The 27,471-nt window shown below is 47.0% G+C and overlaps 2 protein-coding genes and 1 long non-coding RNA gene across 3 annotated transcripts in view; 1 reads left to right on the plus strand and 2 right to left on the minus strand.

Annotated features, from left to right (window-relative positions):
• LOC310766583 overlaps positions 1 to 27,471 on the minus strand; it is a 165,749-nt gene that overhangs the window by 78,705 nt on the left and 59,573 nt on the right. The gene's annotated exons all lie outside the window — the stretch shown is intronic.
• The window catches only part of SAMD4A (sterile alpha motif domain containing 4A), a 155,123-nt gene that overhangs the window by 78,705 nt on the left and 48,947 nt on the right, over positions 1 to 27,471 (minus strand). The gene's annotated exons all lie outside the window — the stretch shown is intronic.
• LOC310765020 (uncharacterized protein) overlaps positions 24,581 to 27,471 on the plus strand; it is a 183,275-nt gene continuing 180,384 nt past the window's right edge. The window contains exon 1 of the mRNA XM_083619478.1: positions 24,581 to 25,613. Coding sequence (XP_083475604.1) covers positions 24,624 to 25,541 — 918 coding nt within the window. The 5' untranslated portion in view covers positions 24,581 to 24,623 and the 3' untranslated portion in view covers positions 25,542 to 25,613. The remainder of the gene's footprint in view (positions 25,614 to 27,471) is intronic.

The raw sequence follows: 27,471 nt of genomic DNA on the forward strand, positions 1-27,471 counted from the left end.
CACCATGAAAGCACTTTAAACAGTCATGGCTTCTTCCCCCAAGGTATTCTGGGAACTGTAGTTTCCTAAGGGTGCAGAGAGCTGTTAGGACATCCCTGTTTCCCGTCACAGAGCTGCAACTCTCCGAGTTCCCGGTGAACTGGGACTGATTGTTGAACCACTGTGTGAAAGAGTGGCTTAGTAATATTATCTATCTATATCTATATCTATCTATATCTATATAAATTATTATTATAAGTAATTATTTATATATATATATATATATATATATATATATATATATATATATATATATTAGTTTTTTTAACATATCATTTCCAACAATCACATAACATAACTTCTTATCTTATACATTGTTTTAGACTTCCGTCAACACCTCTGATGATTTTCCGTCTTTTATCACTTATTCTGCATTTCTTAATACATCTATCACACTTAATTGTCATCAACTAATAATTCTCCTCATAGTCTTTCTTGTAATATTTCATATAATTCTCCTTACAAAACTTCTTGCAGTCCTACTAGCGTAAATCTGTTCATTTCTATTACTTTTCAAATAGTTCGTATATTTACTCCAGTCTTCTAAGAATCTCTGATCCCGCAAGTTTCGAATCCTTCCAGTTAATTTATCCAATTCTGCATAGTGGCTTAGCAATATTATCAGGCCTCCTCTCTTTTTGAATGCAGAACTAAAATCCAGGAAAGCGGATGTGCTCCAGGTACGGAATATTTGGGGAACACTGATCAAAAGACACCCCATACCGGTGGGACGATCTCTTGCGAGTCAGGTGCTCCAAAATAACCAAAACGTCGCCACCACTGCTTTGAGAGTTGGAAGTTTCACAGGAAGGAGGCTGCCCTCAATAGACTTTTAGCTTTCGTAAGAATGTGAATGAGCAACTCAAAGAAATGTGGAATGTGGGAGAATCAATGAGTGCGCACACAGAACGCCCCCCCAGTGATTTCTTCTTCTTTTTTTACCATTTGTAAACAAGACAGCAATTTATAACAAGGAACCAGGAGTATAATTAAAGACCACGAGGATTGTTTTGGTAAAAATGAAGAAGGAAAACACAGACCTAGGAATCCGAGAATAACACAGCAGCAGCAAATGAGGTCTTATTCCTACGCACCATTACCGAGGCGCATTTAAGAGCTCTGCTTGTTAGCAGACAGGCCTTAAAACTGCTGTTTTATTATGCTCTTGTTTTCAGTTTCAGAGGTGTGGTCCCAACACATCCGGAAGGGCACACTGTTGGGGAAGGCTGGAAGGCGATGGTAGTCTAAGAAGAGGCAGTTTAAGGGAGAAAGGGGAAAAACAACACACATACACTTTCTGGAAAACATAGCCCCAGCAAACTAAACCATCTCGGTTGCTCATCTTCAAATCCTGTTAAGAGAAGTCAACAAGAATGAAGAGGGAGTCAGACTGATGGTCTGTCTAGAAATAAATCGGCAGCATCGCTCCAGGATGCCTTTTTCAGCCGTCCTAACCGGAGGGTAAATTATGCAACATCTCAGGGCTAGTGGAGGGGATGTGAAGGCACCATCCGTGCTTTCCAGGGCACACAGAGAAGTTTTTATAATGAAGCTAAGAAAAATCTTGCAGACTTTTGACACAGCTCAATCTGAACGGGGCAACAGATAACAGCAGAGGGTTCTTATCGGCTTGTGACTGTAATCACCATCACACAGTCATGGAGGAAAGGGCTATCGGAGGCTACTGGCCGTGATGAACAGATTTTGTGGGAGGAAAATAGAAATCCCCGTGACCCCTGTGTGTGGGGGGTAAATAATGAAGGAATTGGCTGGTTGCCTGGATTCAAAATGCAGGGCTTTGCACACTTTACAGCAGGAGAAAGCTCCCAAAAGCAGCAGGATAGCATTAGGAATTCTTGGGAGAAAAGCAATGACAAACCTAGACAGCATCTTAAAAAGCAGAGACATCACCTTGCCAACAAAGGTCCGTATAGTTAAAGCTATGGTTTTCCCAGTAGTGATGTATGGAAGTGAGAGCTGGACCATAAAGAAGGCAGATCGCCGAAGAATTGATGCTTTTGAATTCTGGTGCTGGAGGAGACTCTTGAGAGTCCCATGGACTGCAAGAAGATCCAACCGATCCATTCTGAAGGAAATCAGCCCTGAGTGCTCACTGGAAGGACAGATCCTGAAGCTGAGGCTCCAAGACTTTGGCCACCTCATGAGAAGAGAAGACTCCCTGGAAGAGACCCTGATGTTGGGAAAGATGGAGGGCACAAGGAGAAGGGGACGACAGAGGACGAGATGGTTGGACAGTGTTCTCGAAGCTACCAGCATGAGTTTGACCAAACTGCGGGAGGCAGTGGAAGACAGAAGTGCCTGGCGTGCTCTGGTCCATGGGGTCACGAAGAGTCGGATACGACTAAACGACTAAACAACGACAACATTAGGAATATAGGTTGTTAAACTCTTTTATCCCGTTCAATCCACTTGCAAACAGTGCTTCTCTCTTTCTACCTCTCTTGCAACGAACAGATCACACACTGTTAAGTAAGTTTGAAAAATTTTACTTACAAAACATTCCAAAGGTCGGGTTCATGCACTGATTGAAGCAGCAGCAAGGAGAACACAGGCAGAATACTCTTGGGTAGAAAATGCAGAGAGATAGCTTCAAACATGTACTCTAAACTTGGAGCAAAGATTAGACCCGCCTTCCTTGGTCAGTTGCATGGCATGGAGAGAGAGAGAACAGGAAGAGAAGGCTTCACTTCTTCCCTCATCAAATAGAGTGGAGGTGACCTGAGTCTAGGAGCACTGCTCTATCATCTTAACCCCTTCATAAGCTAACTAGCACTCATGCATGTTTGACTTCAATTTCCCACAGATTCTGCAGCTCTTTTTGAAAATGCTTGTGAATTTGGAGCAGGGCAGGATTAAGGTGAGGGATGAATGTGTTGCCACTTAAAAAGGTGGCGAGAGACAGGTGGACCACACGATGCACATGAGAAGGGGCAGTACTGAAGGCTGGCATAGGAAGCAAGCCACTCACTGTAATGCTATGCATGTCTCAGATATCGCAAAGTGCTGCACTCAAAGCAGAGACTCCCACTCCCCCAAGCTGGGAGCATGATGTAAGGGGACTCTAGGTCAGGGGCAGAGCCAGCCCACACTTGGCACTCAGAAGGTCCCAGGTTCAAATCCTGGCATCTCCACTTAAAAGGATCAGGAGGGTGGGTGGTAAGGAGTCTCTCTGACTGACTCCCTGAAGAGCAGCTGTTGGCCAGAGCAGGCAACATGGATGGGCTGGATGGGCAAATAGCCTAACCTGGTGTAATGCAGTTCTCTATGCATGGGAAATGGGACGCGGGTGGCGCTGTGGGTTAAACCACAGAGCCTAGGACTTGCCAGTCAGAAGGTCGGTGTTCGAATCCCCGTGACGGGGTGAGCTCCCGTTGCTCGGTCCCAGCTCCTGCCCACCTAGCAGTTCGAAAGCACAAAAGTGCAAGTAGATAAATAGGTACCACTCTGGCGGGAAGGTAAACGGCGTTTCCGTGCGCTGCTCTGGTTCACCAGAAGCGGCTTAGTCATGCTGGCCACATGACCTGGAAGCTGTACGCCGGCTCCCTTGGCCAGTAAAGCGAGATGAGTGCCGCAACCCCAGAGTCAGTCACGACTGGACCTAATGGTTAGGGCTCCCTTTACCTTCATGCATGGGAAAGGACCATTCCCACCCGGTCCCAAGAAATGACTCCTTTGCCATCACGCCAGCAGCTGCTCTCTGCCCAACAGCTGATGCAGGTGTGGCTGAGCCATCTTCCCCTTTCAAACAGCAGGCAGCTCAGAGAGTTTTGTGCAGCCTTGTCAAAACAAGAACAGGAGAGGTCAAAGGGGATTAGGAACTACGGAAACGCCACATTTGCAATTAGCATCCATAAGCCTTTTGGACCTCTGCCTGCAAGCAAGGCCAGCGGAGCTGCTTCGCTTTGGTGATCTAAACCAGGGGGTGGACCACCTCAGATTTCGGGGGGGTGGGGGCTCATTCCAGACATGGGCCCGGGGGCCAGTCATTTTGCCTTGCCACATGACGGCGAAGCTCTGTGAGAATATAAACGCTTTTTCCTATTGGGAAAAGGCTTTCGTGTCAGGGAACTCCACATTCCTGCTTGCTTGTGTGTGTATTGCAATACAGTGGCACCTCGGGTTAAGTACTTAATTCGTTCCGGAGGTCCGTTCTTAACCTGAAAGTGTTCTTAACCTGAAGCACCACTTTAGCTAATGGGGCCTCCTGCTGCCGCCGCGCCGCCAGAGCACGATTTCTGTTCTCATCCTGAAGCAAAGTTCTTAACCTGAAGCACTATTTCTGGGTTAGCGGAGTCTGTAATCTGAAGCGTATGTAACCTGAAGCATCTGTAACCCGAGGTACCACTGTATATTGGTTTATCTATTGTTAGGTGATTTGAGTTACCTTGGTTAGAAGGAAGAGACCAATGTTTCATAAGGAATGTTTCATAAATAACGCTCACATGGCATGAAATCATGGACTGAGCAGTGTGTGTGAGCATGTCAAAGCAATAGATCAGTACAGTCATACCTCAGGTTACATTTGCTTCATGGTACGTTTTTTTCAGGTTGCGTCCCGTGGCGACCCGGAAGTACCGGAAAGGGTTACTTCCGGGTTTCACCACTCGCGCATGCGTACAAGCGCCAAATCACGCCGCGCACCTGTGCAGATACGATGCTTCAGGTTGCGGGCTTTTCATGTTGCGAAGGGGACTCCAGAACGAATCCCGTTCGCAACCAGAGGTACCACCATAGTTCCCAAAGTGGGCACAAGAAGGATGGTTTTCTCCTGCTCGGGAGGGTAGGACACGAACCCATGGCTTCAAGTTACAAGAAAGGAGAATCGGACTCAACATCAGGAAGAACTTTCTGGCAGTAAGAGCTGTGTGGCAGTGGAAGGTTGGAAGGTGGTGGACTTGGACGAAATGACTGGCAGAATCCGAGACCTGGGAGAAGAGTTGGTGGAAGAAGACTGGAAGAAATTTAAAGACTATCTTCAGAAACACTAAAAAATTTTTCTTTCCAGTAGCACCTTAAAGACCAACTAAGTTAGTTCTTGGTATGAGCTTTCGTGTGCATGCACACTTCGTCAGATACACAGAAACACTGTAAAACACAGATACAGAAACACTGTAAAATTAATGAATGTTAAAATGATGTTGGATTGAAAATAAGTGGCATTAGCAACAAAGTTAGTGAGAATATGCAAAAATGAGTTGATAATGGATGAAAAGATAGAGTTATAATATGTTAAGATTAGGGTAAGGATTTGCTGATTTGATTATTTAAATGGGAATATAAAAAGGGGAGGTGTGAGGAGGCCAAGGAAATAAGCTAATGAGTTCAAAGTTACAAAAAATTGATTTGTTTTTAATTCTTTTTTTAGCTATTTGTCTTTTGTATTTTTATTCATCTTTATTCATCTTTTTTCTTTTTCATGCATTTCTCTATGTTCTTTTTTTTTGTATCCTTTTCTTATTATATGACCTTTTTTCATTTTGTAAACTTATGTTTTTGTGAAACTTCAATAAATATCTTTTTTTTTTTTAAAAAAAAAGGAAGGTGTGGACTCTCCTTCCTTGCGTGAACTGACTGAATTGTGAACATGCAGCTTGCAATTTAACCTGCTCAATCACTGATGAGATTCCTCTAGTGCAAAAATAATGCCAATGGATCCACTAAAGCCCTGTCCAATATATCTGTCTGGGGAGCTGGCAGCTGACACCGGGTGGGGGAGGGGTGAGGTGCCGCAAGGAAGGAAATGCTAAAGCAACGCATTGGTTTCGCTTTTTTTTGTCAAAGCGGGGCGCCCAAACTATTTTAGTGCTCTCAACCAAACTGAAAACAAAACGGATCGTTCCTTGCGCAAGCCTCCTCTTCATGTGACGCTGTCATGTGACCGCCGGTCTTCTCTCTCTCCCCCCCCCTTCCCCCAATTTTATTTTTGCAGCTTCCGCGTGTGACCGGCCACTCGGCTTGAGCTCCAAGCTGGCTCTCTTGTGACCTGTAATAACACCGGTCTAAAATTAGAGCGCACACGATTTCACTCGGTCCCTGCCAAGCGGAACGAGAGGAGTTTTCTGTCCCATGCTTGTCCATGCTGCAGGTGGCGCTCTGGAGCAATGGCTTCCCAATGCAGTGGTACCTTGGTTCTCAAACTTAATCCGTTCCGGAAGTCTGTTCCAAAACCAAAGCGTTCCAAAACCAAGGCGCGCTTTCCCATAGAAAGTAATGCACAACGGATTAATCCATTCCAGACTTTTAAACACAACCCCTAAAACCAGTGGTGTCCAAACTTTTTTCAAAGAGGGCCAGATTTGATGACCTTTTTAAGGCTTGAAGTTGTTGAGCTGTTGAGCTTTTTCAAGGGTTGGAGTTGAGCTTCTTTGAGGATTGAAGTTTTTTAGATTTTCTTAAGATTTTACCCCAGGAAATAAACTGGCGGGCCGGATTTGGACATGCCTGCCCTAAAACAGCAATTTAACAGGAATTTTACTATCTAACGAGACCACTGATCCATAAAAGGAAAGCAATAAACAATGTACTGCAGTCACACAATCAATCAATCAACAGCTGAACTGGGTTCTACACAGTCACAAAAACAAAAAAAAGAGCCAGAAAAATACAAAATAAATAACAAAAACAGACAGACCTCGGCGTAACACTCAAAACGGAGCACGTTCGGCTTCCAAAAAAAGTTCGCAAACCAGAACACTTATTTTCAGGTTTGCTGTTTGGGTTCCAAGTTGTTTGAGTACCAAGGCGTTTGAGAACCAAGATACCACTGTGGCCAGCTTTCAGAGTTTTCCATAGAAGCATTGGGTGGCCACTGTGAGAACAGGATGCTAGACTAGACGCGCCAATGGCCTAATCCAGGAGACTTTTCTCATGTTCTCACGATTTAGCAATGACTGGAGATGCACTCTGTTATTTCAGGTCCATCCAACAAATTAGGGGGAGAAAAGCTGTCCTGACAGAATTCACTTCGCAGATCTATTTATTTATTTGGTCTAGTTCCGATTCAAGGCAGAATTGGGTGTTTTAACCCTCGGGCCGCTCTGTTTACTGAACATTCACCCTGATTTGCTTGCAGAAAGTGGATGCGGAGGTTAGGTTGCATCAGGTCTTTATATTTAGCATTTTTTCTGAGCTATTTAACGGTGGTGCTAATTTTATTATTTGCACCCCGCCCATCTGACTGGGTTGCCCCACTCTGGGCAGCTTGCAACAGATATAAAAACATAATAAGCCACCAATAATTAAAAACGCTCCCTAAGCAGGGCTGCCTTCAGATGTCTTCTAAAACTTATATAGTTATTTATCTCTGATGGGAGTGAGTTCCACAGGGCACAATAATGTACATTCGTTCAGCATTCATCCTGATCTGCTTGTGGGGAGTTAATACGTCTTGCCGTTAAATCATTCATTCGTCCGTCGGAGGTTTCCAGAGTGGCACGCAATTAACACCGATAAAAACTTAAAACAAAATAAACCCAACAGCATCTTACAAGATAAATAACTATCACAAAGAAAACAGGCCGTAGAAGCTAAAATAAGGTGTCACCAAAGATTTCACCCCTCCCCAAAAACCTGGGCAGAGGGGCTGCAGCTGTACCTGAATGAAAACAGTGTCACCTGGGGGCGGGGAGACTGTCAAAGCTTCCTGGATACCCTCCCCAACACAAACACACCTCAAATATGGGGTTGTGTGAAGGTGGAACAACAATAAAAGTGCCTCTCCAATTAAAAGGATGGAAATGTAATTGATTGTGTGTGTGTGAAACTTTTAATCCTAATTAGGAAGATTTGAGGATTCCATTCTATCCACATTTTTCAGCAAACTGGCTTGATTTACCCTTTTCTTGGGCTAATGCAGAGGTCACAGCGAACCTTCTGTATCACGCTGAATTTTGCCAAAGAGTTTTCAAACCCAAAAAGTGTACTTATATATATACGAGTATGTAAAATACAGTGGTACCTCGGGTTACATACGCTTCAGGTTACATACGCTTCAGGTTACACACTCCGCTAACCCAGAAATAGTGCTTCGGGTTAAGAACTTTGCTTCAGGATGAGAACAGAAATCATGCTCCGGCAGCGTGGCGGCAGCAGGAGGCCCCATTTGCTAAAGTGGTGCTTCAGGTTAAGAACAGTTTCAGGCTAAGAACGGACCTCCAGAATGAATTAAGTACTTAACCCGAGGTACCACTGTACGGAAAATGGTTTTTGACTGTGAAAAATATAAAGCAAATTTCCGTTTGTAAAATAAGTAAATAAATCACAGCGACTTGTGGGAATGGGACAAAACATACAAGCCTTCGGCAACCTGGAATCCACCAGAAGTTTTGAACTATAACTCTTATACAGCCACGGCTGGCTCCCTGCGGACATTTAGATAAATTTATTGTCATTGTCCGTATATACACAGTATACACAACAACGAAAATCAAACAACCCCCCAAAGACCGGGTTCACATACACATTTACACGTATCTCCAACACTCTCATCCTATTCAGACATAATCTATAAAACATAACATAATCCAGAATATAACATAACCTATTTAAAGGCATAACATAACCTAAAACCTATCTCATTCCTTCCTACTCCCTGCTTGCTATTTCTTGCAACTGGCCCTGAGATCATTATTTAGTGCAATCAGAGCTCTTGGATAGAAACTATTCAGAAGGCGTGTGGTTCGTGTTTTCATTGTCCTATATCTTCTGCCCGAAGGCAACAGTTCAAAGAAGTTGTGAGCAGGATGGGTGGGATCTCTCAGGATATTGTGTGACTTCTTCAAAGTGCGAGACGTGAAGATCTCATCCAGGGTTGGTAGTTGGAGCCCAATAACATTCTGGGCAATTTTAATTATTCTCTGTAAAGCTTTTTTATCCGTTTCGGAGCTGCTCCCATACCACGATAATACACTATAGGTTAAGACACTCTCGATGGTACTGTGATAATAGGACAGAAGTAGGTGCTGAGATAGATTCAGTCCCCTGAGCATTCTCAGGAAATACAACCTCCCCTGCACCTTCCTCACAACCATATTAATATTTGCAGTCCATGAGAGGTCCTCAGAGATATAAATGCCCAGGTATTTAAAACTACCAACCCTCTCCACCTCCTCGCCATTTATGTACAATGGTAAAAATACACTTTTCTTTCTCCTAAAGTCAATTATGAGTTCTTTGGTTTTTTTGGTGTTAAGCATAAGATTGTTTTCTTTACACCATTGAATTAACCCCTGTACTTCTTTCCTATAAGCAGTCTCATTGTTCTCACTAATGAGCCCCACCACTGTTGTATCATCCGCAAATTTGATGATTGTGTTGGACTTATACAGTGGGGTGCAATCAAATGTGTACAGGGAATAGAGAAAGGGACTTAGCACACATCCCTGAGGGGCTCCTGTGCTTAATACTAGAGTAGAAGAATAGTAAGGTCCCATTCTCACTGTCTGCGGCCTATCAGTCAAGAAATTCCTTACCCACAGACAGATCTTCTGATGTATACCCAAATTGGTCATTTTAAGAAATAACCTGTCTGGCAGAATTGTATTGAAGGCAGAACTGTAGTCCACAAACAACAGCCTTGCGTAGGTTCCCTGTCGTTCTAGGTGACTCAGTACAGTATGGACAGCGATGGAAATAGCATCATCAGTAGATCTGTTTCTTCTGTATGCAAACTGGTACGGGTCTAGAGTGGATGGAAGACCAGCCTTAATATGATCTAGCACCAATCTCTCAAAACATTTCATAACAACAGATGTTAGAGCTATTGGTCTATAGTCATTGAGAGATACCACCACTGACTGCTTGGGGACTGGCACTATAATCGATGTCTTCAGGCAGGTAGGGACAGAACCCTGCAACAGGGATAGGTTAAAAATGTCCGTAAATACCCCAGCTAATTCTGCAGCGCAGTCCCTAATAACCCGTCCCATAATTCCATCCGGTCCAGCTGCCTTCCTAATGTTAATGCTCCGAAAGGCACGTTGTACGTCAGAGGTCTGTAATAAAAATGGTTGTCTATCAGTAGTAGTTTCTGATGATGTGCTGGTAGCCAATGCTGTAGTGACGGTAGTTCCAGTTCCCACCTCAAAGCGACTAAAAAATTGATTCAGTTGATCAGCCAGGTGCGCACTGCTACTGGCCAGTTCGTTTTTAATATTTTGCCCTGTGATTTGTCGCAGGCCTTGCCATACTCGACGAGGGTCGGAGCTCTCAAAAAGTTTTTCAATCCTCCGGCAGTACATAGCTTTGGCATTCCTAATGCCCTTTTTCAATTTGGCTCTGGCTTCTCTATACTGTTGCGCATCACCAGAATGAAAAGCAGCATTTCTTACCTTTAACAGAAGATACACATCCCTGTTTAGCCAGGGCTTGTTGTTAGGGAACACCCGTATTTGTTTGGTGGTAGTGACAACATCAATGCAGCTTTTAACGTAGAACAGTACTGTTGAAGCGTATGTGTCCACATTATTCTCCACAAAAAGCGACCACTCGGTGCTCCGAAAGCAATCTTGAAGTTGCTCAGATGCACCTACTGGCCACACTCGTATCTCTCTAGTTGATGGTCTAATTCTGCATACGAGAGGTCTATATGATGGTATCATAAGTAAAGATATGTGGTCTGACTGCCCCAAATTGGGCAAGGGCTTGGTCTTGTATCCATGCATGATGTTACTATATACTCGGTCCAGGGTATTTCCCCCCCTAGTGGGACAATCAACATACTGGTGGAACTTAGGAAGCACAGTCCTTAAATCGGCTCGGTTAAAATCACCAGCAACCACAAATGCTCCATCCGGGTGGGCCCGCTGCTGTTTGCTAATAGCAGTTAGCAGGTGGCCCATAGCTGTAGTAGTGTTTGCATCGGGAGGTATATACACCGCTGTTATTATAACAACATTAAACTCACGTGGCAAATAAAAAGGGCGGCACTTCACCACTAGGTACTCCAAGTCAGGAGAGCAATGCGTGTCCATTTGTTTGATGTCCGAGCTCCAGTTGTTATTTATATAAACGCAAATTCCTCCTCCTCTGCTCTTCCCGGATTCAGCGGTTCTATCCGCTCTAATTACTGAGCGTCCTTCTAGCTGCAGAAGTCCCTGTGGAAAGGAGGGATCCAGCCACGTCTCTAAAAGGACCATAACACAGCAGTCCCGGATACTTTTCTGCCGAGAGGTAATAAGCTCCAACTCCTCTACCTTGTTAGGTAAGGATCTCACATTTGATACAAGGAGACTTGGCAATGCAGGCTTGTGGGGATTTTTACCTAACCTCACTCGTAGTCCAGCCCTGCAACCCCTCTTCTGCTTACGCCCTCTCCGTTTTCTTTTCTTTCTGGCAAGGAGAGCAAGGGGAGTATCCCAAGAATGTGCAAGATATGGAGGCTCTCTGATAAGCTCAGCTGGAATGTTATAGGTTGAGACCTCCTGGCTGCAACCTTCTCCTCTGCCGATACTTAAGAGCTCTTGACGACTATAAATTTCTTGTGCCTGAGTATTCACAGTCCATAGCAGCAATAAGTTCACAAATAAAAATAAAACACAAATCACTGAATACCGGTCTTCGGAGTGCCGAGCCGCTGCAAGTGCTTGCGCCGCCATCTTAACTCCTCCATTTTGAACTACAACTCCCCTGCAGCCAAGGCTGGCACCCTCCAGGTGTTTTGAACTACAATTCCCCTACAGCCATGGCAACAGATTTATGAAGGAACTGGCTCAGACCGGAAACAGTTTGATTCTCCCCATCCCTAACCCTAACCTGGATTTCCCTTTGGTCTCAATTTTTTTCTTGGGACCAGAAGAGGAGAAGTACAGGAAACCACACTAAGAGATAAAGGGGCAAAGCAAAGAAGCATCATTGACCAAAAAAAAGGGGGGGGGGAGAGAATAAAGCCAGAACAAACAGAGCAGAGGGGGAAACGATCAAACACAAATTCCAAGCGAGTGACAGGGAAGCTGGACAAGCAACAATGACTCACGCAGGCCAATAAAAATGAGCCTGGATCCCCTGCCATATGACGCAAAGCGACGATGACTTCCACATTTAAGGAAGGGGTGGGGGGGTGGGAGAAGAGGGTGAAATCATCGCAGCGCAAGAGCCAGACTGGAAAGGCGGGCAGCCAAATGGAACGCCACCGGCTGCGATCGCCATGGCCAACTGGAAATTTAAAAAGGAAAGGAAAGGAAGGAGAGAGAGACTCTTGGAAGGGAACACAGAAGCAAGGCTGAGGACATCCGAATTTCCTCTCTGCCTCTCCCCTGGGCTGCATCTCTCTCTGCCCCATTTTGAAGAGCCAGAAGCCTTCCTCGGCAGAAGGATGAAGGGCTTGCGGCATGCCGGAGATCAGCGCTGGCGTTTCCAGGTTGCTTGTTCCCATACCGAGGTGGGGAGCCAGTGCGGAGTTGTGGGTAGAGCAGAGCTAAGCATCCCATTGATGCTTTTGAATTCTGGTGCTGGAGGAGACTCTTGAGAGTCCCCTGGACTGCAAGAAGATCAAGCCTATCCATTCTGAAGGAAATCAGCCCTGAGTGCTCACTGGAAGGACAGATCCTGAAGCTGAGGCTCCAGTACTTTGGCCACCTCACGAGAAGAGAAGACTCCCTGGAAAAGACCCTGATGTTGGTAAAGATGGAGGGCACAAGGAGAAGGGGACGACAGAGGACGAGATGGTGGGACAGTGTTCTCGAAGCTACAAACATGAGTTTGACCAAACTGCGGGAGGCAGTGGAAGACAGGAGTGCCTGGCGTGCTCTGGTCCAGGGGGTCACGAAGAGTCAGACACGACTAAACGACTGAAGAAGAAGAAGAAGAAGAAGAAGAAGAAGAAGAAGAAGAAGAAGAATGCAGCACAGCTGATATGAACAACGGTATTTCAGGGTTTCCCTCTAAGAAGCGCAAAAGCATTTTACAGTGGCAAAAAAAATAATGAGGTAGTGGAATCTACTGTGGTGGTTTCTAGGTGAACGAATGCCAGAAGGGGGTTGCCGAACAGAGAATGGATTCCTAGTGTGATCACAAGGGGGTGGGAGATGCCAAGTCAATCTTTGGCTGCCATGTGCCATGGGAAGTGGAAATGTGTTGCTCACTGCAATGTTTGCACTCGTCAAAAAACAGCCACGAATCAGTAGCACATGCTAGAACAGCAAGTGCATTAACTCCCCATGCCCCACTGGTTCTGCTGCAAACAAGATTTGCAGCTCCAGAGGAAGAGAACTGAATGACTGGGCTTATTCTTTCCCTGCAGTCAAGAGAGAGAGAGAGAGAGAGAGAGAGGGAGAGAGAGAGGGAGAGAGAGAGAGAGGCAGATTTTGCCCACCAAAAGCCCTGTTTATTAAGAGTAGAAAACAAACAATTCAATAGGCCATTGCAACACTTGCATCTTAATTACTGTAGGCAAATATCATGACAATGTCCAGTGCCGGATTTACGTATAAGCTAAACAAGCTATAGATTAGGGTCCCACTCTATTGTGCTGGAGTGTGTGTTCCCTGCCCTCCTGCGCTGCATCCTCCCGTTTACCAATTAACCTCCGTCTCCAAGGCCCAGCCTTGTAACATCACTAGGGGCTGCCCCAAGGTCTAAGGTTTGGGCCTTGACCTGGCAGCTCTGGTGGAGAGCCCTTGGTGCCATAGTGGTTAGCAGTATTTACGTATAAGCAAAACAAGCTATAGCTTAGGTCCCCACTCTATTGGAGGCACCAAAAAAATTTAAAGGAATAAACCCTGGAAGTACATTTCCAAAATATAAGATAAAAAGCAAATAAAATAAAACCTACATACAGCAAGTGTTTTGTGTTGTGTAGGCTCCTATGATGTAAGGCCTGCTAGCTTGCTCCCTAAAATATTACTGGTTTTCTCCTTTCTATATATAGGGTGCCTACATTCTGCATAGGGACGTGGGTGGCGCTGTGGGTTAAACCACAGAGCCTAGGACTTGCCGATCAGAAGGTCGGCGGTTCGAATCCCTGCAACGGGGTGAGCTCCCATTGCTCGGTCCCTGCTCCTGCCAACCTAGCAGTTTGAAAGCATGTCAAAGTGCAAGTAGATAAATAGGTACCGCTCCGGCAGGAAGGTAAACGGCGTTTCCATGCGCTGCTCTGGTTCGCCAGAAGCGGCTTAGTCATGCTGGCCACATGACCTGGAAGCTGTACTCCGGCTCCCTCGGCCAATAAAGCAAGATGAGCGCCACAACCCCAGAGTCGGCCACGACTGGGCCTAATGGTCAGGGGTCCCTTTACCTTTACCTTTTCCTTACATTCTGCATGGACTGATTGCATGGCAACATGGGCAAATGGCTTTAGATACCTATTAGGTCCATAAATGACCATATAGCATATATTCAACACAAAAAACAGCGACAATTTGTTGTTGACAAAGGACAGCTGGACATATAAAGGACCCCATTACCTTTAGTAGCTGAGGGCCTCATCAAACCTAAATCCGGCCCTGACAATGTCTCAAGGCTCTGCTTGTGACAATAGCCCCAATCTTCAGCTGGCATTGGATGCAAATGCTCTCTTTCGCATGACTGTAGCTGATTCACACCAGGAGAAAGAGATGCTTCCAAAAGCCAGAATAAATGTTCTCCCCGTAGGGTGGAGACGGACGGGGTGTGAGTGGAGCGTCCCTCGTGACATTTGATCCCAATGTACAGTGGTGCCTCGCAAGACGAAATTAATTCGTTCCGCGAGTCTTTTCGTCTTGCGAAGCACGGTCCGTCGCAACTGCGCCTCTTCAAGCGGCTTTAGGAAAAAAGCGAACAAACTCGCAAGACGTTTTCGTCTTGCGAAGCAAGCCCACAGGGAAAATCGTCTTGCGAAGCGACGCAAAAACCGAAAAACCCTTTCGTCTTGCGTGTTTTTCGTCTTGCGAGGCATTCGTCTTGCGAGGCACCACTGTACTTTTTCACCTCTAGAATGAGCTCTGACAAAACCAGGTCTGCAACTCTGAAGGAAAAGCCATCTGTGGATGAGACCAATTGGCTAGTGCCTGGAACGCCGTCAAGAGACTCCTCCCTCTCCAATCCTTCGAGCAGATGTGCAAGACCTAAAATTGTGTTCACACTCCTTTTTTAAGAAGGCAAAGCATGAACAGAGAATGCCAATGTTTATATCCGGTGCATGTTTTTATTTAAAAAAGTGGGTGTTCAGACTACCGGACCTGCAGGGGAAGGGACAACACTCACATGCCCAAGCGATGGCAAGGGTCCCTCTGCATTGCAGGCCAAGTTCCAAGAAACAACAGAGGTCTGGCTGTTTTAAAGAGCAGAGTGAAGTCAATGGTGCAACTTGGCGAAGCCACCAATCCAAAGGCAAGTGTAGGTTTCGAGTCTCTAATGCAGCCTTTCTCAACCTGCGGGTCCCCAGATGTTGTTGAACTACAACTCCCATCACCCCTAGCTAGCAAGGCCAGAGCTCAGGGATGATGGGAGTTGTAGTCCAACAACATCTGGGGACCCACAGGTTGAGAACAACTGCTCTAATGTATCTATAGTTCCATATAGTTAAACCTATGGCTTTCCTAGTAGTGATGTATGGAAGTGAGAGCCGGACCACAAAGAAGGCTTATCGCCGAAGAATTGATGCTTTTGAATTCTGGAGGAGACTCTGGAGAGTCTCAAGGACTGCAAGAAGATCAAACCTATCTATTCTGAAGAAAATCAGCCCTGAGTGCTCACTGGAAGGACAGATCCTGAAGCTGAGGCTCCAATACTTTGGCCACCTCATGAGAAGAGAAGACTCCCTGGAAAAGACCCTGATGTTGGGAAAGATGGAGGGCACAAGGAGAAGGGGACGACAGAGGACGAGATGGTGGGACAGTGTTCTCGAAGCTACAAACATGAGTTTGACCAAACTGCGGGAGGCAGCGGAAGACAGGAGTGCCTGGCGTGCTCTGGTCCAGGGGGTCACGAAGAGTCAGAGACGACTAAACAACAACAATGCAGCTACAGTTTACAGGCAAAGAAGATGAGTGAAGGCTGGTGTCTGAGCTGCATTTAGGTCACCTGGCCTGGTTTTCTGGAAAGAGCTTTTCAAAACTCTGAGTGGAAAAGCGCAGGTGACCTACACAAGGCACAGTGCCTGAGCTATAACTGTTGCTCACATAGCAATCTCCCAAACTGAGTAAGGGCATCCCGCAGGAGTAGTTTTCTGGAGTAAACTCTGGGTAAAATGAATTCTTGCAGCCTTTGACCATTAATATGTGTTCTTATTGAATCAGAGAGTTGTAGAGTTGGAAAGAAGACCCTGAGGATCATCTAGTCCAGCGGTAGGCAACCTAAGACCTGTGGGCTGGATGCGGCCCAATTGCCTTCTCAATCCGGCCCGTGGACGGTCCTGGAATCAGCGTGTTTTTACACGAGCAAAATGCGTCCTTTTATTTAAAACGCATCTCTGGGTTATTTGTGAGGCATAGGAATTCGTTCACCCCCCCAAAAAAAATATAGTCCAGCCCACCACATGGTCTGAGGGACGGTGGACCGGCCCACGGCTGAAAAAGGTTGCTGACCCCTGATCCCGCCCAACCCCAGGAATACGCAGCTGTCCCATATGGGGATCGAACCTGCAACCTTGGTGTTATCAGCACCAGGCTCTAACCAGCTGAGCTAGCCAGGCACGTGTGGAATAGATATGTGTACAGTTATACCTCGGGTTAAATATGCTTCAGGCTGAGCGTTTCCAGGTTACGCTCCGCGGCGACCCGGAAGTAACGGAACGTGTTACTTCCGGGTTTCGCCGCTCGCGCAGAAGCTCAAAATGACGTCGCGCGCATGCGCAGAAGCGGCGAATCGCGATCTGCGCATGTGCAGACACACAGTCGCAGGTTGCTTTCTACTTAGGATGCAAACGGGGCTCTGGAACATAGCTGTCAACTGTCCCTTATTTGGTAGGAAAGTCCCTTATCTCAGAGCTTTGTCCCGCTGCTGTCCCTTATTGATGATGTCCCTTAAATTTCCCGGGTTTCAAAGGAAGCAGCTCCTCTCCCTCCCTCCCTGCCGGGCAGGGAGGAGGGAGGCTCCAACTGTGTTGCTTGGCTGCGTTGCTCACCCAATAAGGAGTCTAAGAACGATGGGGGGGTGGAGCTTGCATGCCTTGTGTCAATCAAATCGGCCGCGTTGCCTGGGGACTCGCCTTTGCTCAGCGCTTCCCAGCGGAGAGGTGGCGTGGTTTTCCTTGCTGCATCCCCTTTCCCGGGTTGCTGCGCTGTGGGAACCACCGCTTGAGGCTTCGTTTGGCTGCTGGCTGGGCTTTCTGCCTTTGGCTTGGAGGGGCTCAGAAGTTGAACATACCTGTCCTTGGAAAATCCCTTATTTTGGCTGCTGATCCCTTATTTTTGAGGCTGCTGGTCCCTTATTTTCGAATCTGTAAGTTGACAGCTATGCTCCGGAACAGATCCCGTTCGCATCCAGAGGTACCACTGTATTATGTGGCACCCGTTATTTTGGGAAAATAAGAAAGTGAGAAAAACTGAACCTGGCAGATTCGCCCGTTCATAGCTCAGATCTTCCCCAAACATACTAAGAGTGCCCCCCCCCACCTACTGCTAATGCATCTAATACCATATGCAAATATATCGCTTAAACACCGCTAGGTGTGCATCTATACCTCTGTGGGCACATGGCAGGCTGACGGACAGTGTACATATTGGAGGTGAAATCTTAGCTCCCCGTCTGAGTTGGCTTTCAAAGCTGCAGCTCCTGCTTCTGGCAGTTTTAACAGCCTTCCTTTTCACACCGTTTGCCATTTCAGAAGAGAGACTCAGCACGGCCTCCGCCACCAAACGGTCGCTTTTCGCTTCACGGCGGAGCCACCTGGCACGACGTCTAAAACGGCGCAGCAGACGGGCTAAACCTGGCAGTGACTCTTTGAACCCGAGGCGTTAGGAGTTGAATATAAAAATAGCCGCATGATGCATGCAGAAGCTCCAAGCTGCCAATCACATCATGGAACGTCCAGGACTCCTTTGCAATTCCCAGGCTAATACAGTTGCCCCTCTGAGTTAACTTAAATACTTTGCATTTAAGCTGAGGGTGGGATAGGCAAGTTCAAAGGAGGTGCAAAGGGATGGTTGGCTGTATATTTGCTTTTTTCCCACAGGGTATCCACCTCGCTTCTTCCAAGGAGATCAGGGGCAGTTTACGGGGGGTAGGGGGGAGGTTTGCCCCATTATTCACAACAATCCGGGAGAATCCGCAACCAGAAAGAAGAGGAGCACCAAGAAGACTGGAAGAAATTTAAAGAATATTTGAATAAATATTGTAATATTAAAGATATGTAACCACTTGAAAGAAACAATTAGGCCTAGGATTAAAATGGAATTAAATTTATAAATAAGAAAATGTACGATAAGGAAAGTTATGATCAGGCCTGTGATATGGTTTTTTGAAACTTTGATATTGGAAACTGCTACATATAATTACTAAGAAATTCGGATGGAAGAGATTTGAGGAAGTCAAATACTATGTTTATGAAGATGGATAATACTTAATTTTAATTAATTACCGTATTTTTTGCCCTATAGGACGCACTGGCCCATAGGACGCACCTAGATTGGGGGAGGGGGGAATAAAGGGGGAAAAATTATTCCCCCCCCCCAGGCGCGGGGCTGGGGCGGGGGAAGCCCGAGCTTCCCCCATCCCCAGCCCCCAGAACGGGTCGCAGAGCGATCCCGAAGCTGCGCGCAACCTCGCCATCGCTTCCGGAGCTTGCCGGGCTAGGGGGATAGCTTCCTGAAGCCTGCATTCACCCCATAGGATGCACACACATTTCCCCTTCATTTTTGGAGGGGAAAAAGTGCGTCCTATAGGGCAAAAAAAACGGTAAGTGGTAATACGTTGTATGTATCTTTTTTCCTCTTTTTCTCCTATTCTTTCTTTGTCTTTATTATTGTTAATATTTTCTCTTTTTGCTATGTTTATCTACTGAAAATAATAAATATTATTTGAAAAAAAAAATTCATTATTCACAACAATCCTGCAGACACATGAGGGAGCCTGGTTGGACCAGACCAAAGGTCCAGCTGTGTATCATTGTGTAGCAGCCAATCAGATGCCTTCACGAAACCTAGAAGCAATGCAAGGAGGCCACATTCTCTAAACCAGGGTTTCCCAAACCGGGGTCTCCAGGTGTTTTGGGACTACAATTCCCATCATCCCTGACCACCGGTCCTGCTAGCTAGGGATGATGGGAGTTGTAGTCCAAAAACAGCTGGAGACCCAAGTTTAGGAAACACTTATTCAGGAGAATGGTTATTTGCTTATGCAATAGAGCAATAGACGTAGGTCTGGAAAACCCCGGTTTCTGAAGTAATAATGGCTAGCTAGCTGGACAGATTTTGGAGTTAATCAGCGGGACACAGTTCATGGGGCTAAAAGAACAAAACATGCCTTTTGCTGCCTCAGCTCCAGCGTGATATTCCCAAGAAATAGATGCCGCTGGTAGAAATACAGTATAATTTAGAAACACTGCCCTTAAGAAGATGTAGCAAGACTTTTATTTTATTCTGCGCCTTATTCCTGAGCAAACGTTACAGAGCCATCTATCTGACGAGGGCATCTAGAGACTCCTGTGTAAGGCAGCTGTTTTTGGAATATGAGTTATTCTCAGGTGATTAATGAACGATTTTCCATCAGTGGGTGTGCAGCTACAATCTGTTTTATGGCTGCACTTATTGACATGTTCTGCTTTGCAAGAGCCGACTGCTTTTCTGCAAAGGCTCTGTTCTCTGAAGGGAATGCAGCAGCCTCTGGGTTTTTAAATGGTTACCAGCCTCTCTCTTGCGAGATTTGTGTGTGTGTGTTTTACCACTTAAGAGGAGGAAAACTCCTCTCTCTCTCTCTCTCTCTCTCTCTCTCTCGTTGATCTTGTTCTGTTAAGCTTTTTTTGCTTTGTTTTTCACCCACGGAAACACGGCAGGAAGGGGAGCTGGGAATTCTGCACCCGGTGGGAGACGGCGCAAGACAGAGAGCAAGGCAAGATGCAATAGGAGCGGAAACGGCAAGGGCCAGATTCTCTTCTGGGCACCCGGTGAGAGACGGCGCAAGAAAGAGAACAAGGCAAGATGCAATAGGAGCGGAAACTCTTCCGGGGGCCAGATTCTCTTCCGGGCAACGTTCCAGGGGCCACATGACCCTGACAGGCAGGGCCAGAGGCAAAGTGGACAAAGCAGTGAATGCAAATTTGACCTTTGTACTATCCCTAGCCGGAATTAAGATTGCCGGAAGAAATATCAACAACCTCAGATATGCAGATGACACAACCTTGATGGCAGAAAGTGAGGAGGAATTAAAGAACCTTTTAATGAGGGTGAAAGAGGAGAGCGCAAAATATGGTATGAAGCTCAACATCAAAAAAACGAAGATCATGGCCACTGGGCCCATCACCTCCTGGCAAATAGAAGGGGAAGAAATGGAGGCAGTGAGAGATTTTGCTTTCTTGGGCTCCATGATCACTGCAGATGGTGACAGCAGTCACGAAATTAAAAGATGCCTGCTTCTTGGGAGAAAAGCAATGACAAACCTAGACAGCATCTTAAAAAGCAGAGACATCACCTTGCCAACAAAGGTCCGTATAGTTAAAGCTATGGTTTTCCCAGTAGTGATGTATGGAAGTGAGAGCTGGACCATAAAGAAGGCAGATCGCCGAAGAATTGATGCTTTTGAATTATGGTGCTGGAGGAGACTCTTGAGAGTCCCATGGACTGCAAGAAGATCAAACCTCTCCATCCTTAAGGAAATCAGCCCTGAGTGCTCACTGGAAGGACAGATCCTGAATCTGAGGCTCCAAGACTTTGGCCACCTCATGAGAAGAGAAGACTCCCTGGAAAAGACCCTGATGTTGGGAAAGATGGAGGGCACAAGGAGAAGGGGACGACAGAAGACGAGATGGTTGGATAGTGTTCTCGAAGCTACCAACATGAGTTTGACCAAACTGCGGGAGGCAGTGGAAGACAGGAATACCTGGCGTGCTGTGGTCCAGGGGGTCACAAAGAGTCGGACACAACTAAACGACTAAACAACAACAACAGTAGGCACACACTCACACCAAGTGTCAGAAATTCGCCAGGCGCATTTTGTGTTTCGTGCGGGTGCAATTGCGACCACTTGGAGATCTCCAGAGGCCAGGTTGGCTACGGACATCTCCGTACGACTGGCCCCTCCAGCTTTCTTAAGCAGAAGAACCTATTTATTGCAATTATCTCCCACCTTTTCCTTCAAGCAGTACGTGGTTCACCCGCCTCCTCAGTTAATCCCTACAATGACCTTGTGAGGTGGGCTAAGAGGTTGTGACTGACTCCAAGGTCACCCAAGAGCTTCACGACAGAGTAGGGATTCGAACCCTGATCTCCCAGTCACTAGTCCCGCCCTCTGACCACTACACCCACTGGCTTCTTAAGAGGGCTTCTGCTATGGGGCAGCCCTATGAATTATGTCGGTGAATAAATATGGGGAAAGCAAAATGTCACTTAGAAAAGGATCTGAGATATTTCCCTTGAAGCTTGAATCTGTTTTCTTCTGGTCTGTTTTATTTGATGTTTTCATGCATTTTAAACCGCTTTGAGATCCCCCCCCCTTTAAAATACAGTGGTTCCGGAGCCCCGTTCACATCCCGAACAGAACGCAAGAGGTGACAGCGCATCTGCGCGTGCCGCGTTTTGCCACTTCCACGCATGTGCGTGACGTCATTTTGACCATCTGTGCATGCGTGAGCGGTGAAACCTGGAAGCAATGTGCTCCATTACTTCTGGGTCGTCGCGGAGCGCAACCTGAAAGCGCTCAACCTGAAGCGTATTTATCTCGAGGTATGACTGTATAAAGCAGCGTAGAAATTAAATGAAAGCAGCAGCAGCAAAAAAATCACACCGGGGGGGAATGGTGTCTAGATGCTCCATTGTGGCGACCGCAGGGCTGTCTTTACCTGGGGGTGCAAGGGGTGCAGGGCACCCGGGCGCCGAATTCTGGTGGGCGCCCAATGTATTCTGGTGGGCGCCAAATGTGTACCTACCATATACCAGTCCCTCTTGATCAGTGGCAGTGAAAAGCAATGGAGCAAAAGTCTGTCCCCCCCATTGCCCTGTTACTCCGTAGCACCAAATATTCCCGGCGAGTCAGGAAACAAAAGCAGTTACCTGTTTCCGCTGCATCGTTGTTACAGGTCAGCAATTTTCCTTCCCAACAACTTTGGCTTTCCCCCTTCCAAAAAAAGTTCATTAATTTTGAGTTCGCCCCCCCCATAAAATTTTGGGGCAGCTAAACTAAATTTGGGGGAGCTGGACAGATCTTTGCACCCCAGTGGCTCATATGCTAAAGACGACCCTGGGCGACTGTAACCTTGGTTTAAGGTGCCATTTGGCGATTATAGCTTATATATCTGAGTTTCTAACACGGCTAATGCCCCTCCCTCTTTTCCATCCATACAAGCATCCATTGTAGCCAGGAAAAAAACACTCGAGGGGTGTGTGTTTGTGCGCATGCCCAAAGCTGCTTCTTCTTCTTTGGCGATCACTTGTAGCCAAGTAAGGTTGTCTTCCATGAACACGGTTTTAACAGTGAGTCCGTAAGTGACTGTGGAGGCCAGTTCTGGATCCAAACGTCCTTTGACGCTGGGAGGGGTGTGGCTTGGGAGGAGACAGGGAGGTGGACCTGAGATTCACCATCCCTGGGTTAGATAGTGGAAAAGGCACTTCTATACTGGAGGTTCTTAACTGGGTGGCTGGGGAAACCCAGCCAGATGGGAGAGGCATAAATAATAAAATGATTATGGTGGTGGTGGTGATGGTGATTAACTGGAGGCTGGTGACCTTTAATAGCGCAAGAGGTCATGTTGTTCGGATACCTGATTATTGTCTTCCAAAGCAACTACAGTGGTACCTCGGGATGCAAAGGGGATACATTCCGGAGCCCTGTTTGCATCCCGAACAGAGCGTTTCGCCACTTCCGCACATGTGCGTGATGTCATTTTGACCATCTGCGCATGCGCGAGCAGCAAAACGCAGAAGTAACACGCTACGTTACTTCCGGGTTGCCGCGGAGCACAACCCGAAAGCACTCAACCTGAAGCATATTTATCCAGAGGTATGACTGTACTCTATAGGATGCGGGTGGCGCTGTGGGTTAAACCACAGAGCCTAGGACTTGCCGATCAAAAGGTTGCAGGTTCGAATCCCCGCGACAGGGTGAGCTCCCATTGCTCGGTCCCTGCTCCTGCCAACCTAGCAGTTCGAAAGCACGTCAAAGTGCAAGTAGATAAATAGGTACCGCTCTGGCAGGAAGGTAAACAGCGTTTCTGTGCGCTGCTCTGGTTCGCCAGAAGCGGCTTAGTCATGCTGGCCACAAGACCCGGAAGCTGTACTCCAGGAGCTCCCTCGGCCAATAAAGCGAGATGAGCACCGCAACCCCAGAGTCGGCCACGACTGGATCTAATGGTCAGGGGTCCCTTTACCTTTATGACTGTACTCTATTCTGAACTTAAAAATGGAAAGCGTAATGCCGGTGGTCAAAAAAAGATGTTTAAAGACTCTCTCAAGGCAAATCTTAAAAAATGTAGTATAAACACTGACAACTGGGAAACACTGGCCTGCGAGCGCTCCAGTTGGAGAACAGCCTTTACCAAAGGTGTCCTGGGCTTTGAAGACACTCAAACTCAGGACGCAAGGGAGAAATGTGCTAGGAGGAAGGCACGCTTGGCAAACCCTCACCGGGATCAACTAGATGCCTCCAAGACCCTCCCCAACTCTTTGCAATGCCATAATTCAGTGCCGCATTCTGCACCCAGTACGGGCCACATGATCTCCTGCAATGATTTTGCAAAGTTTTTTGCAGATAAAATCGCTCAGATTCGGGAAGAAGTAGACTCCACCATGGGAGCAGGGCCGGGGCGGGAGAGTGCTAGAGTCCTGTCTAGTCAAGTTGAGTGGGATCAATTCCAATCTGTTACCTCCGAGGATGTGGACAGGCTGCTTGGACGAGTGAAGCCAACCACCTGTCTCCTGGATCCTTGCCCATCCTGGCTTATAAAAGCTAGCCGGGAAGGACTGGGCGATGGGCTTCGTGGGGTGGTGAATGCTTCCCTCCGTGAGGGAGCCTTCCCAGACCCGCTGAAAGAGGCGGTTATTAAACCGCTTCTTAAAAAAACATCTTTAGATGCGGCCACGATGGCCAATTATCGCCCAGTCTCAAATCTCCCATTCTTGGGCAAGGTGATTAAGTGAGTGGTTGCTGAACAACTCCAGGCACGCCTGGAAGAAGCAGACCATTTGGATCCCTTCCAGTCGGGATTCAGGCCTCATCATGGGACTGAAACTGCCTTGGTCGCACTGGTTGATGATCTCCGGCGGGCTAGGGACAAAGGTGAGAGCTGTTTCCTAGTTCTGCTGGATCTCTCAGCGGCGTTTGATACCGTCGACCATAACATCCTTCTGGACCGTCTTCAGGGGCTGGGAGCTGGGGGCACTGTCATACCGTGGTTCCGCTCCTTCCTCCTGGGCTGTGTTCAGAAAGTGGTGGGGGGGGTTGAGTGTTCAGACCCCTGGGCTCTCACTCGTGGGGTGCCTCAGGGTTCTGTCCTCTCCCCCATGCTTTTCAACATTTACATGCAGCCACTGGGAGAGATCATCAGGAGGTTTGGGCTGGGTGTTCATCAGTATGCGGATGATACCCAGCTCTACCTCTCTTTTAAATCAGAACCAGTGAGGGCGGTGAAGGTCCTGTGTGAGTGTCTGGAAGCGGTTGGAGGATGGATGGCGGCTAACAGATTGAGGTTGAATCCTGACAAGACAGAAGTACTGTTTTGGGGGGACAGGAGGCGGGCAGGTGTGGAGGATTCCCTGGTCCTGAATGGGGTAACTGTACCCCTGAAGGACCAGGTGCGCAGCCTGGGAGTGATTTTGGACTCACAGCTGTCCATGGAGGCACAGGTCAAATCTGTATCCAGGGCAGCTGTTTACCAGCTCCATCTGGTACGTAGGCTGAGACCCTATCTGCCTGCAGACTGTCTCGCCAGAGTGGTACATGCTCTGGTTATCTCCCGCTTGGACTACTGCAATGCGCTCTACGTGGGGTTACCTTTGAAGGTGACCCGGAAACTACAACTAATCCAGAATGCGGCAGCTAGACTGGTGACTGGGACCGGCCGCCGAGACCATATAACACCGGTCTTGAAAGACCTACATTGGCTCCCAGTACGTTTCCGAGCACAATTCACAGTGTTGGTGCTGACCTTTAAAGCCCTAAATGGCCTCAGTCCAGTATATCTGAAGGAGCGTCTCCACCCCCATCGTTCTGCCCAGACACTGAGGTCCAGCTCCGAGGGCCTTCTGGCGGTTCCCTCACTGCGAGAGGCCAAGTTACAGGGAACCAGGCAGAAGGCCTTCTCGGTAGTGGCGCCCGCCCTGTGGAACGCCCTCCCATCAGATGTCAAAGCCATAAACATCTACCTGACATTCAGAAGACATCTGAAGGCAGCCCTGTTCAGGGAAGTTTTTAATATGTGACATTTTAGTGTATCTTTCATCTTTGTTGGAAGCCGCCCAGAGTGGCTGGGGAAACCCAGCCAGATGGGCGGGGTACAAATAATAAATTATTATTATTATTATTATTATTTTGACAAATAGCAAAGGGGAATATCCAGCAATGTACGAGCACAGTTCCACTGATGCAACAAGGCTTCCTCCCTGCAAATCTGCTCTGGAGTGCCCCCCAGCCCCTCTTGATCAAGACTGTGAAGGGGGCTCCACGAAAGAGGAGGGGGAAGTTTCACTGAGCACGCAGAAGACTTTTACAAGAGCTGAAGAGCAGCGCAGGATACAACCCAATGTCTGAAAGTCAAGGCATCAATATAATATCCTAGGCTTGGGGACTCCAAATGGATTCTGCAACCTGTAGCGGTTGCAGAATAGTTTACGAACAACTGGAAGGAAAACAACATCTTCTCCAGCTTTACAAGACATTTCAGTACATTGCGACCAGAAGGAAATTCCAATAGACGGTACCTTTGGTCAAAGGAGGAGGACTTAGCACCTAATGAACATACAATTCTGGCTTCTGGGTGGTGGTGGTTCTGTGTTTGTGGACGACCCTCCCAATAATGAGATTCACCTTTCTTTCTCAATATTACATTTCAGAAGGAATTCAAAATCAGCCATCGATGGCTGAAAGATACTGGTCCATGCAACCTTGAAATTATTAGCAGCGAGGTTATATAACAAGTTTTTAATGTTCTTAATGATTTAAAATGTTTTCAGATCATTGCACTTGCTTTCTTAAAGTTTATTTTTAATGGCATTGCCTTTGGTTCCCTGGGAAGGTTTGGGAAGAAGGGTGGGATAGAAATTCAAATCATAAGCGTGGCAGCACTGTGTTAAATATTAACTGAAAGTGATGCGGCCGTTGCTGTTTTTAGCAGTTGGACGGTTCATCTTTTTTAATTGGCTCATTGAAGAAAACAGGGATGTCATATCCCTTTATGGGGCGGCCTCCAAGAACTGACGTTTTAAATACATTAGCAAAACGATCCGTAAGAACGGCTATCTAGTAAAGGAGGCCACAACCCTCTGGAGTAGATGGGGAGAAAAAGTACAGACACGCCAGATATAGCAAACATATGACTGCGTTTCTAAAAATACACTTGCGGTCTCACCAAGAGCCAGGAATAAACCGGGGCACACCGACTCCTTTGTAACAGGGCTGCTCTGTTTCAGCCATTTAATATTTCACTAGTGCTTGCGATTCTCAGAAAGAAAGCTTACAGCAACTGCACTACTTGTGGCAGTGGAGCCCCTGGAAAAAACAACAGCCCAAACTGGGAGGATGGCACAGAACATTCACAAACGTCCCACATTGGGAAGCGCAGCTCCCAGAATGTTTGCAGGCCAGATTCTGTGAGAGGCAGGGCAATTGTCAGTTTGGCAGGGGGTGAAGCCTTTGCAGAAGACAACTCAAAACCTTTGTTTTGGGGAACCCGAAGGAGGAAGGCACCGTATTTTGTTTTAATTTTTGCTGGAGGCATATGAACCAGTTGTCAACCTGGTGTTCTCCTACTGGACTACAACTCAGTAGCGCCTCTCCTGGTATGTCCCACAGAGGAACTTACAGTCTTCAAACAAAAACATCCTGAAGGTCCCAGGCCACAGGGAGGTTAGGCTGGCCTCAACTAGAGCCAGGGCTTTTTCGGCTGTGGCTCCGATCTGGTGGAACGCTCTGTCACAAGAGACTAGGGCCCTGCGGGACTTGACATCTTTCCGCAGGGCCTGCAAGACAGAGCTGTTCCACCAGGCCTTTGGCCAGGGCACAGCCTGACTCCCTCCTTTGGCAATTTTCACAGAACTCTAGCCCAATGGTTGCCATCATTTTGAGTTATAATGGAATGATTTTAGAATGTTGTACTATTTTATTGTTGTTAGCCGCCCTGAGCCCGGCTTCGGC

The sequence above is a fragment of the Podarcis filfolensis genome, assembly GCF_964270895.1.
Source record: "Podarcis filfolensis genome assembly, chromosome: 1".
Classification (NCBI taxonomy): domain Eukaryota; kingdom Metazoa; phylum Chordata; class Lepidosauria; order Squamata; family Lacertidae; genus Podarcis; species Podarcis filfolensis.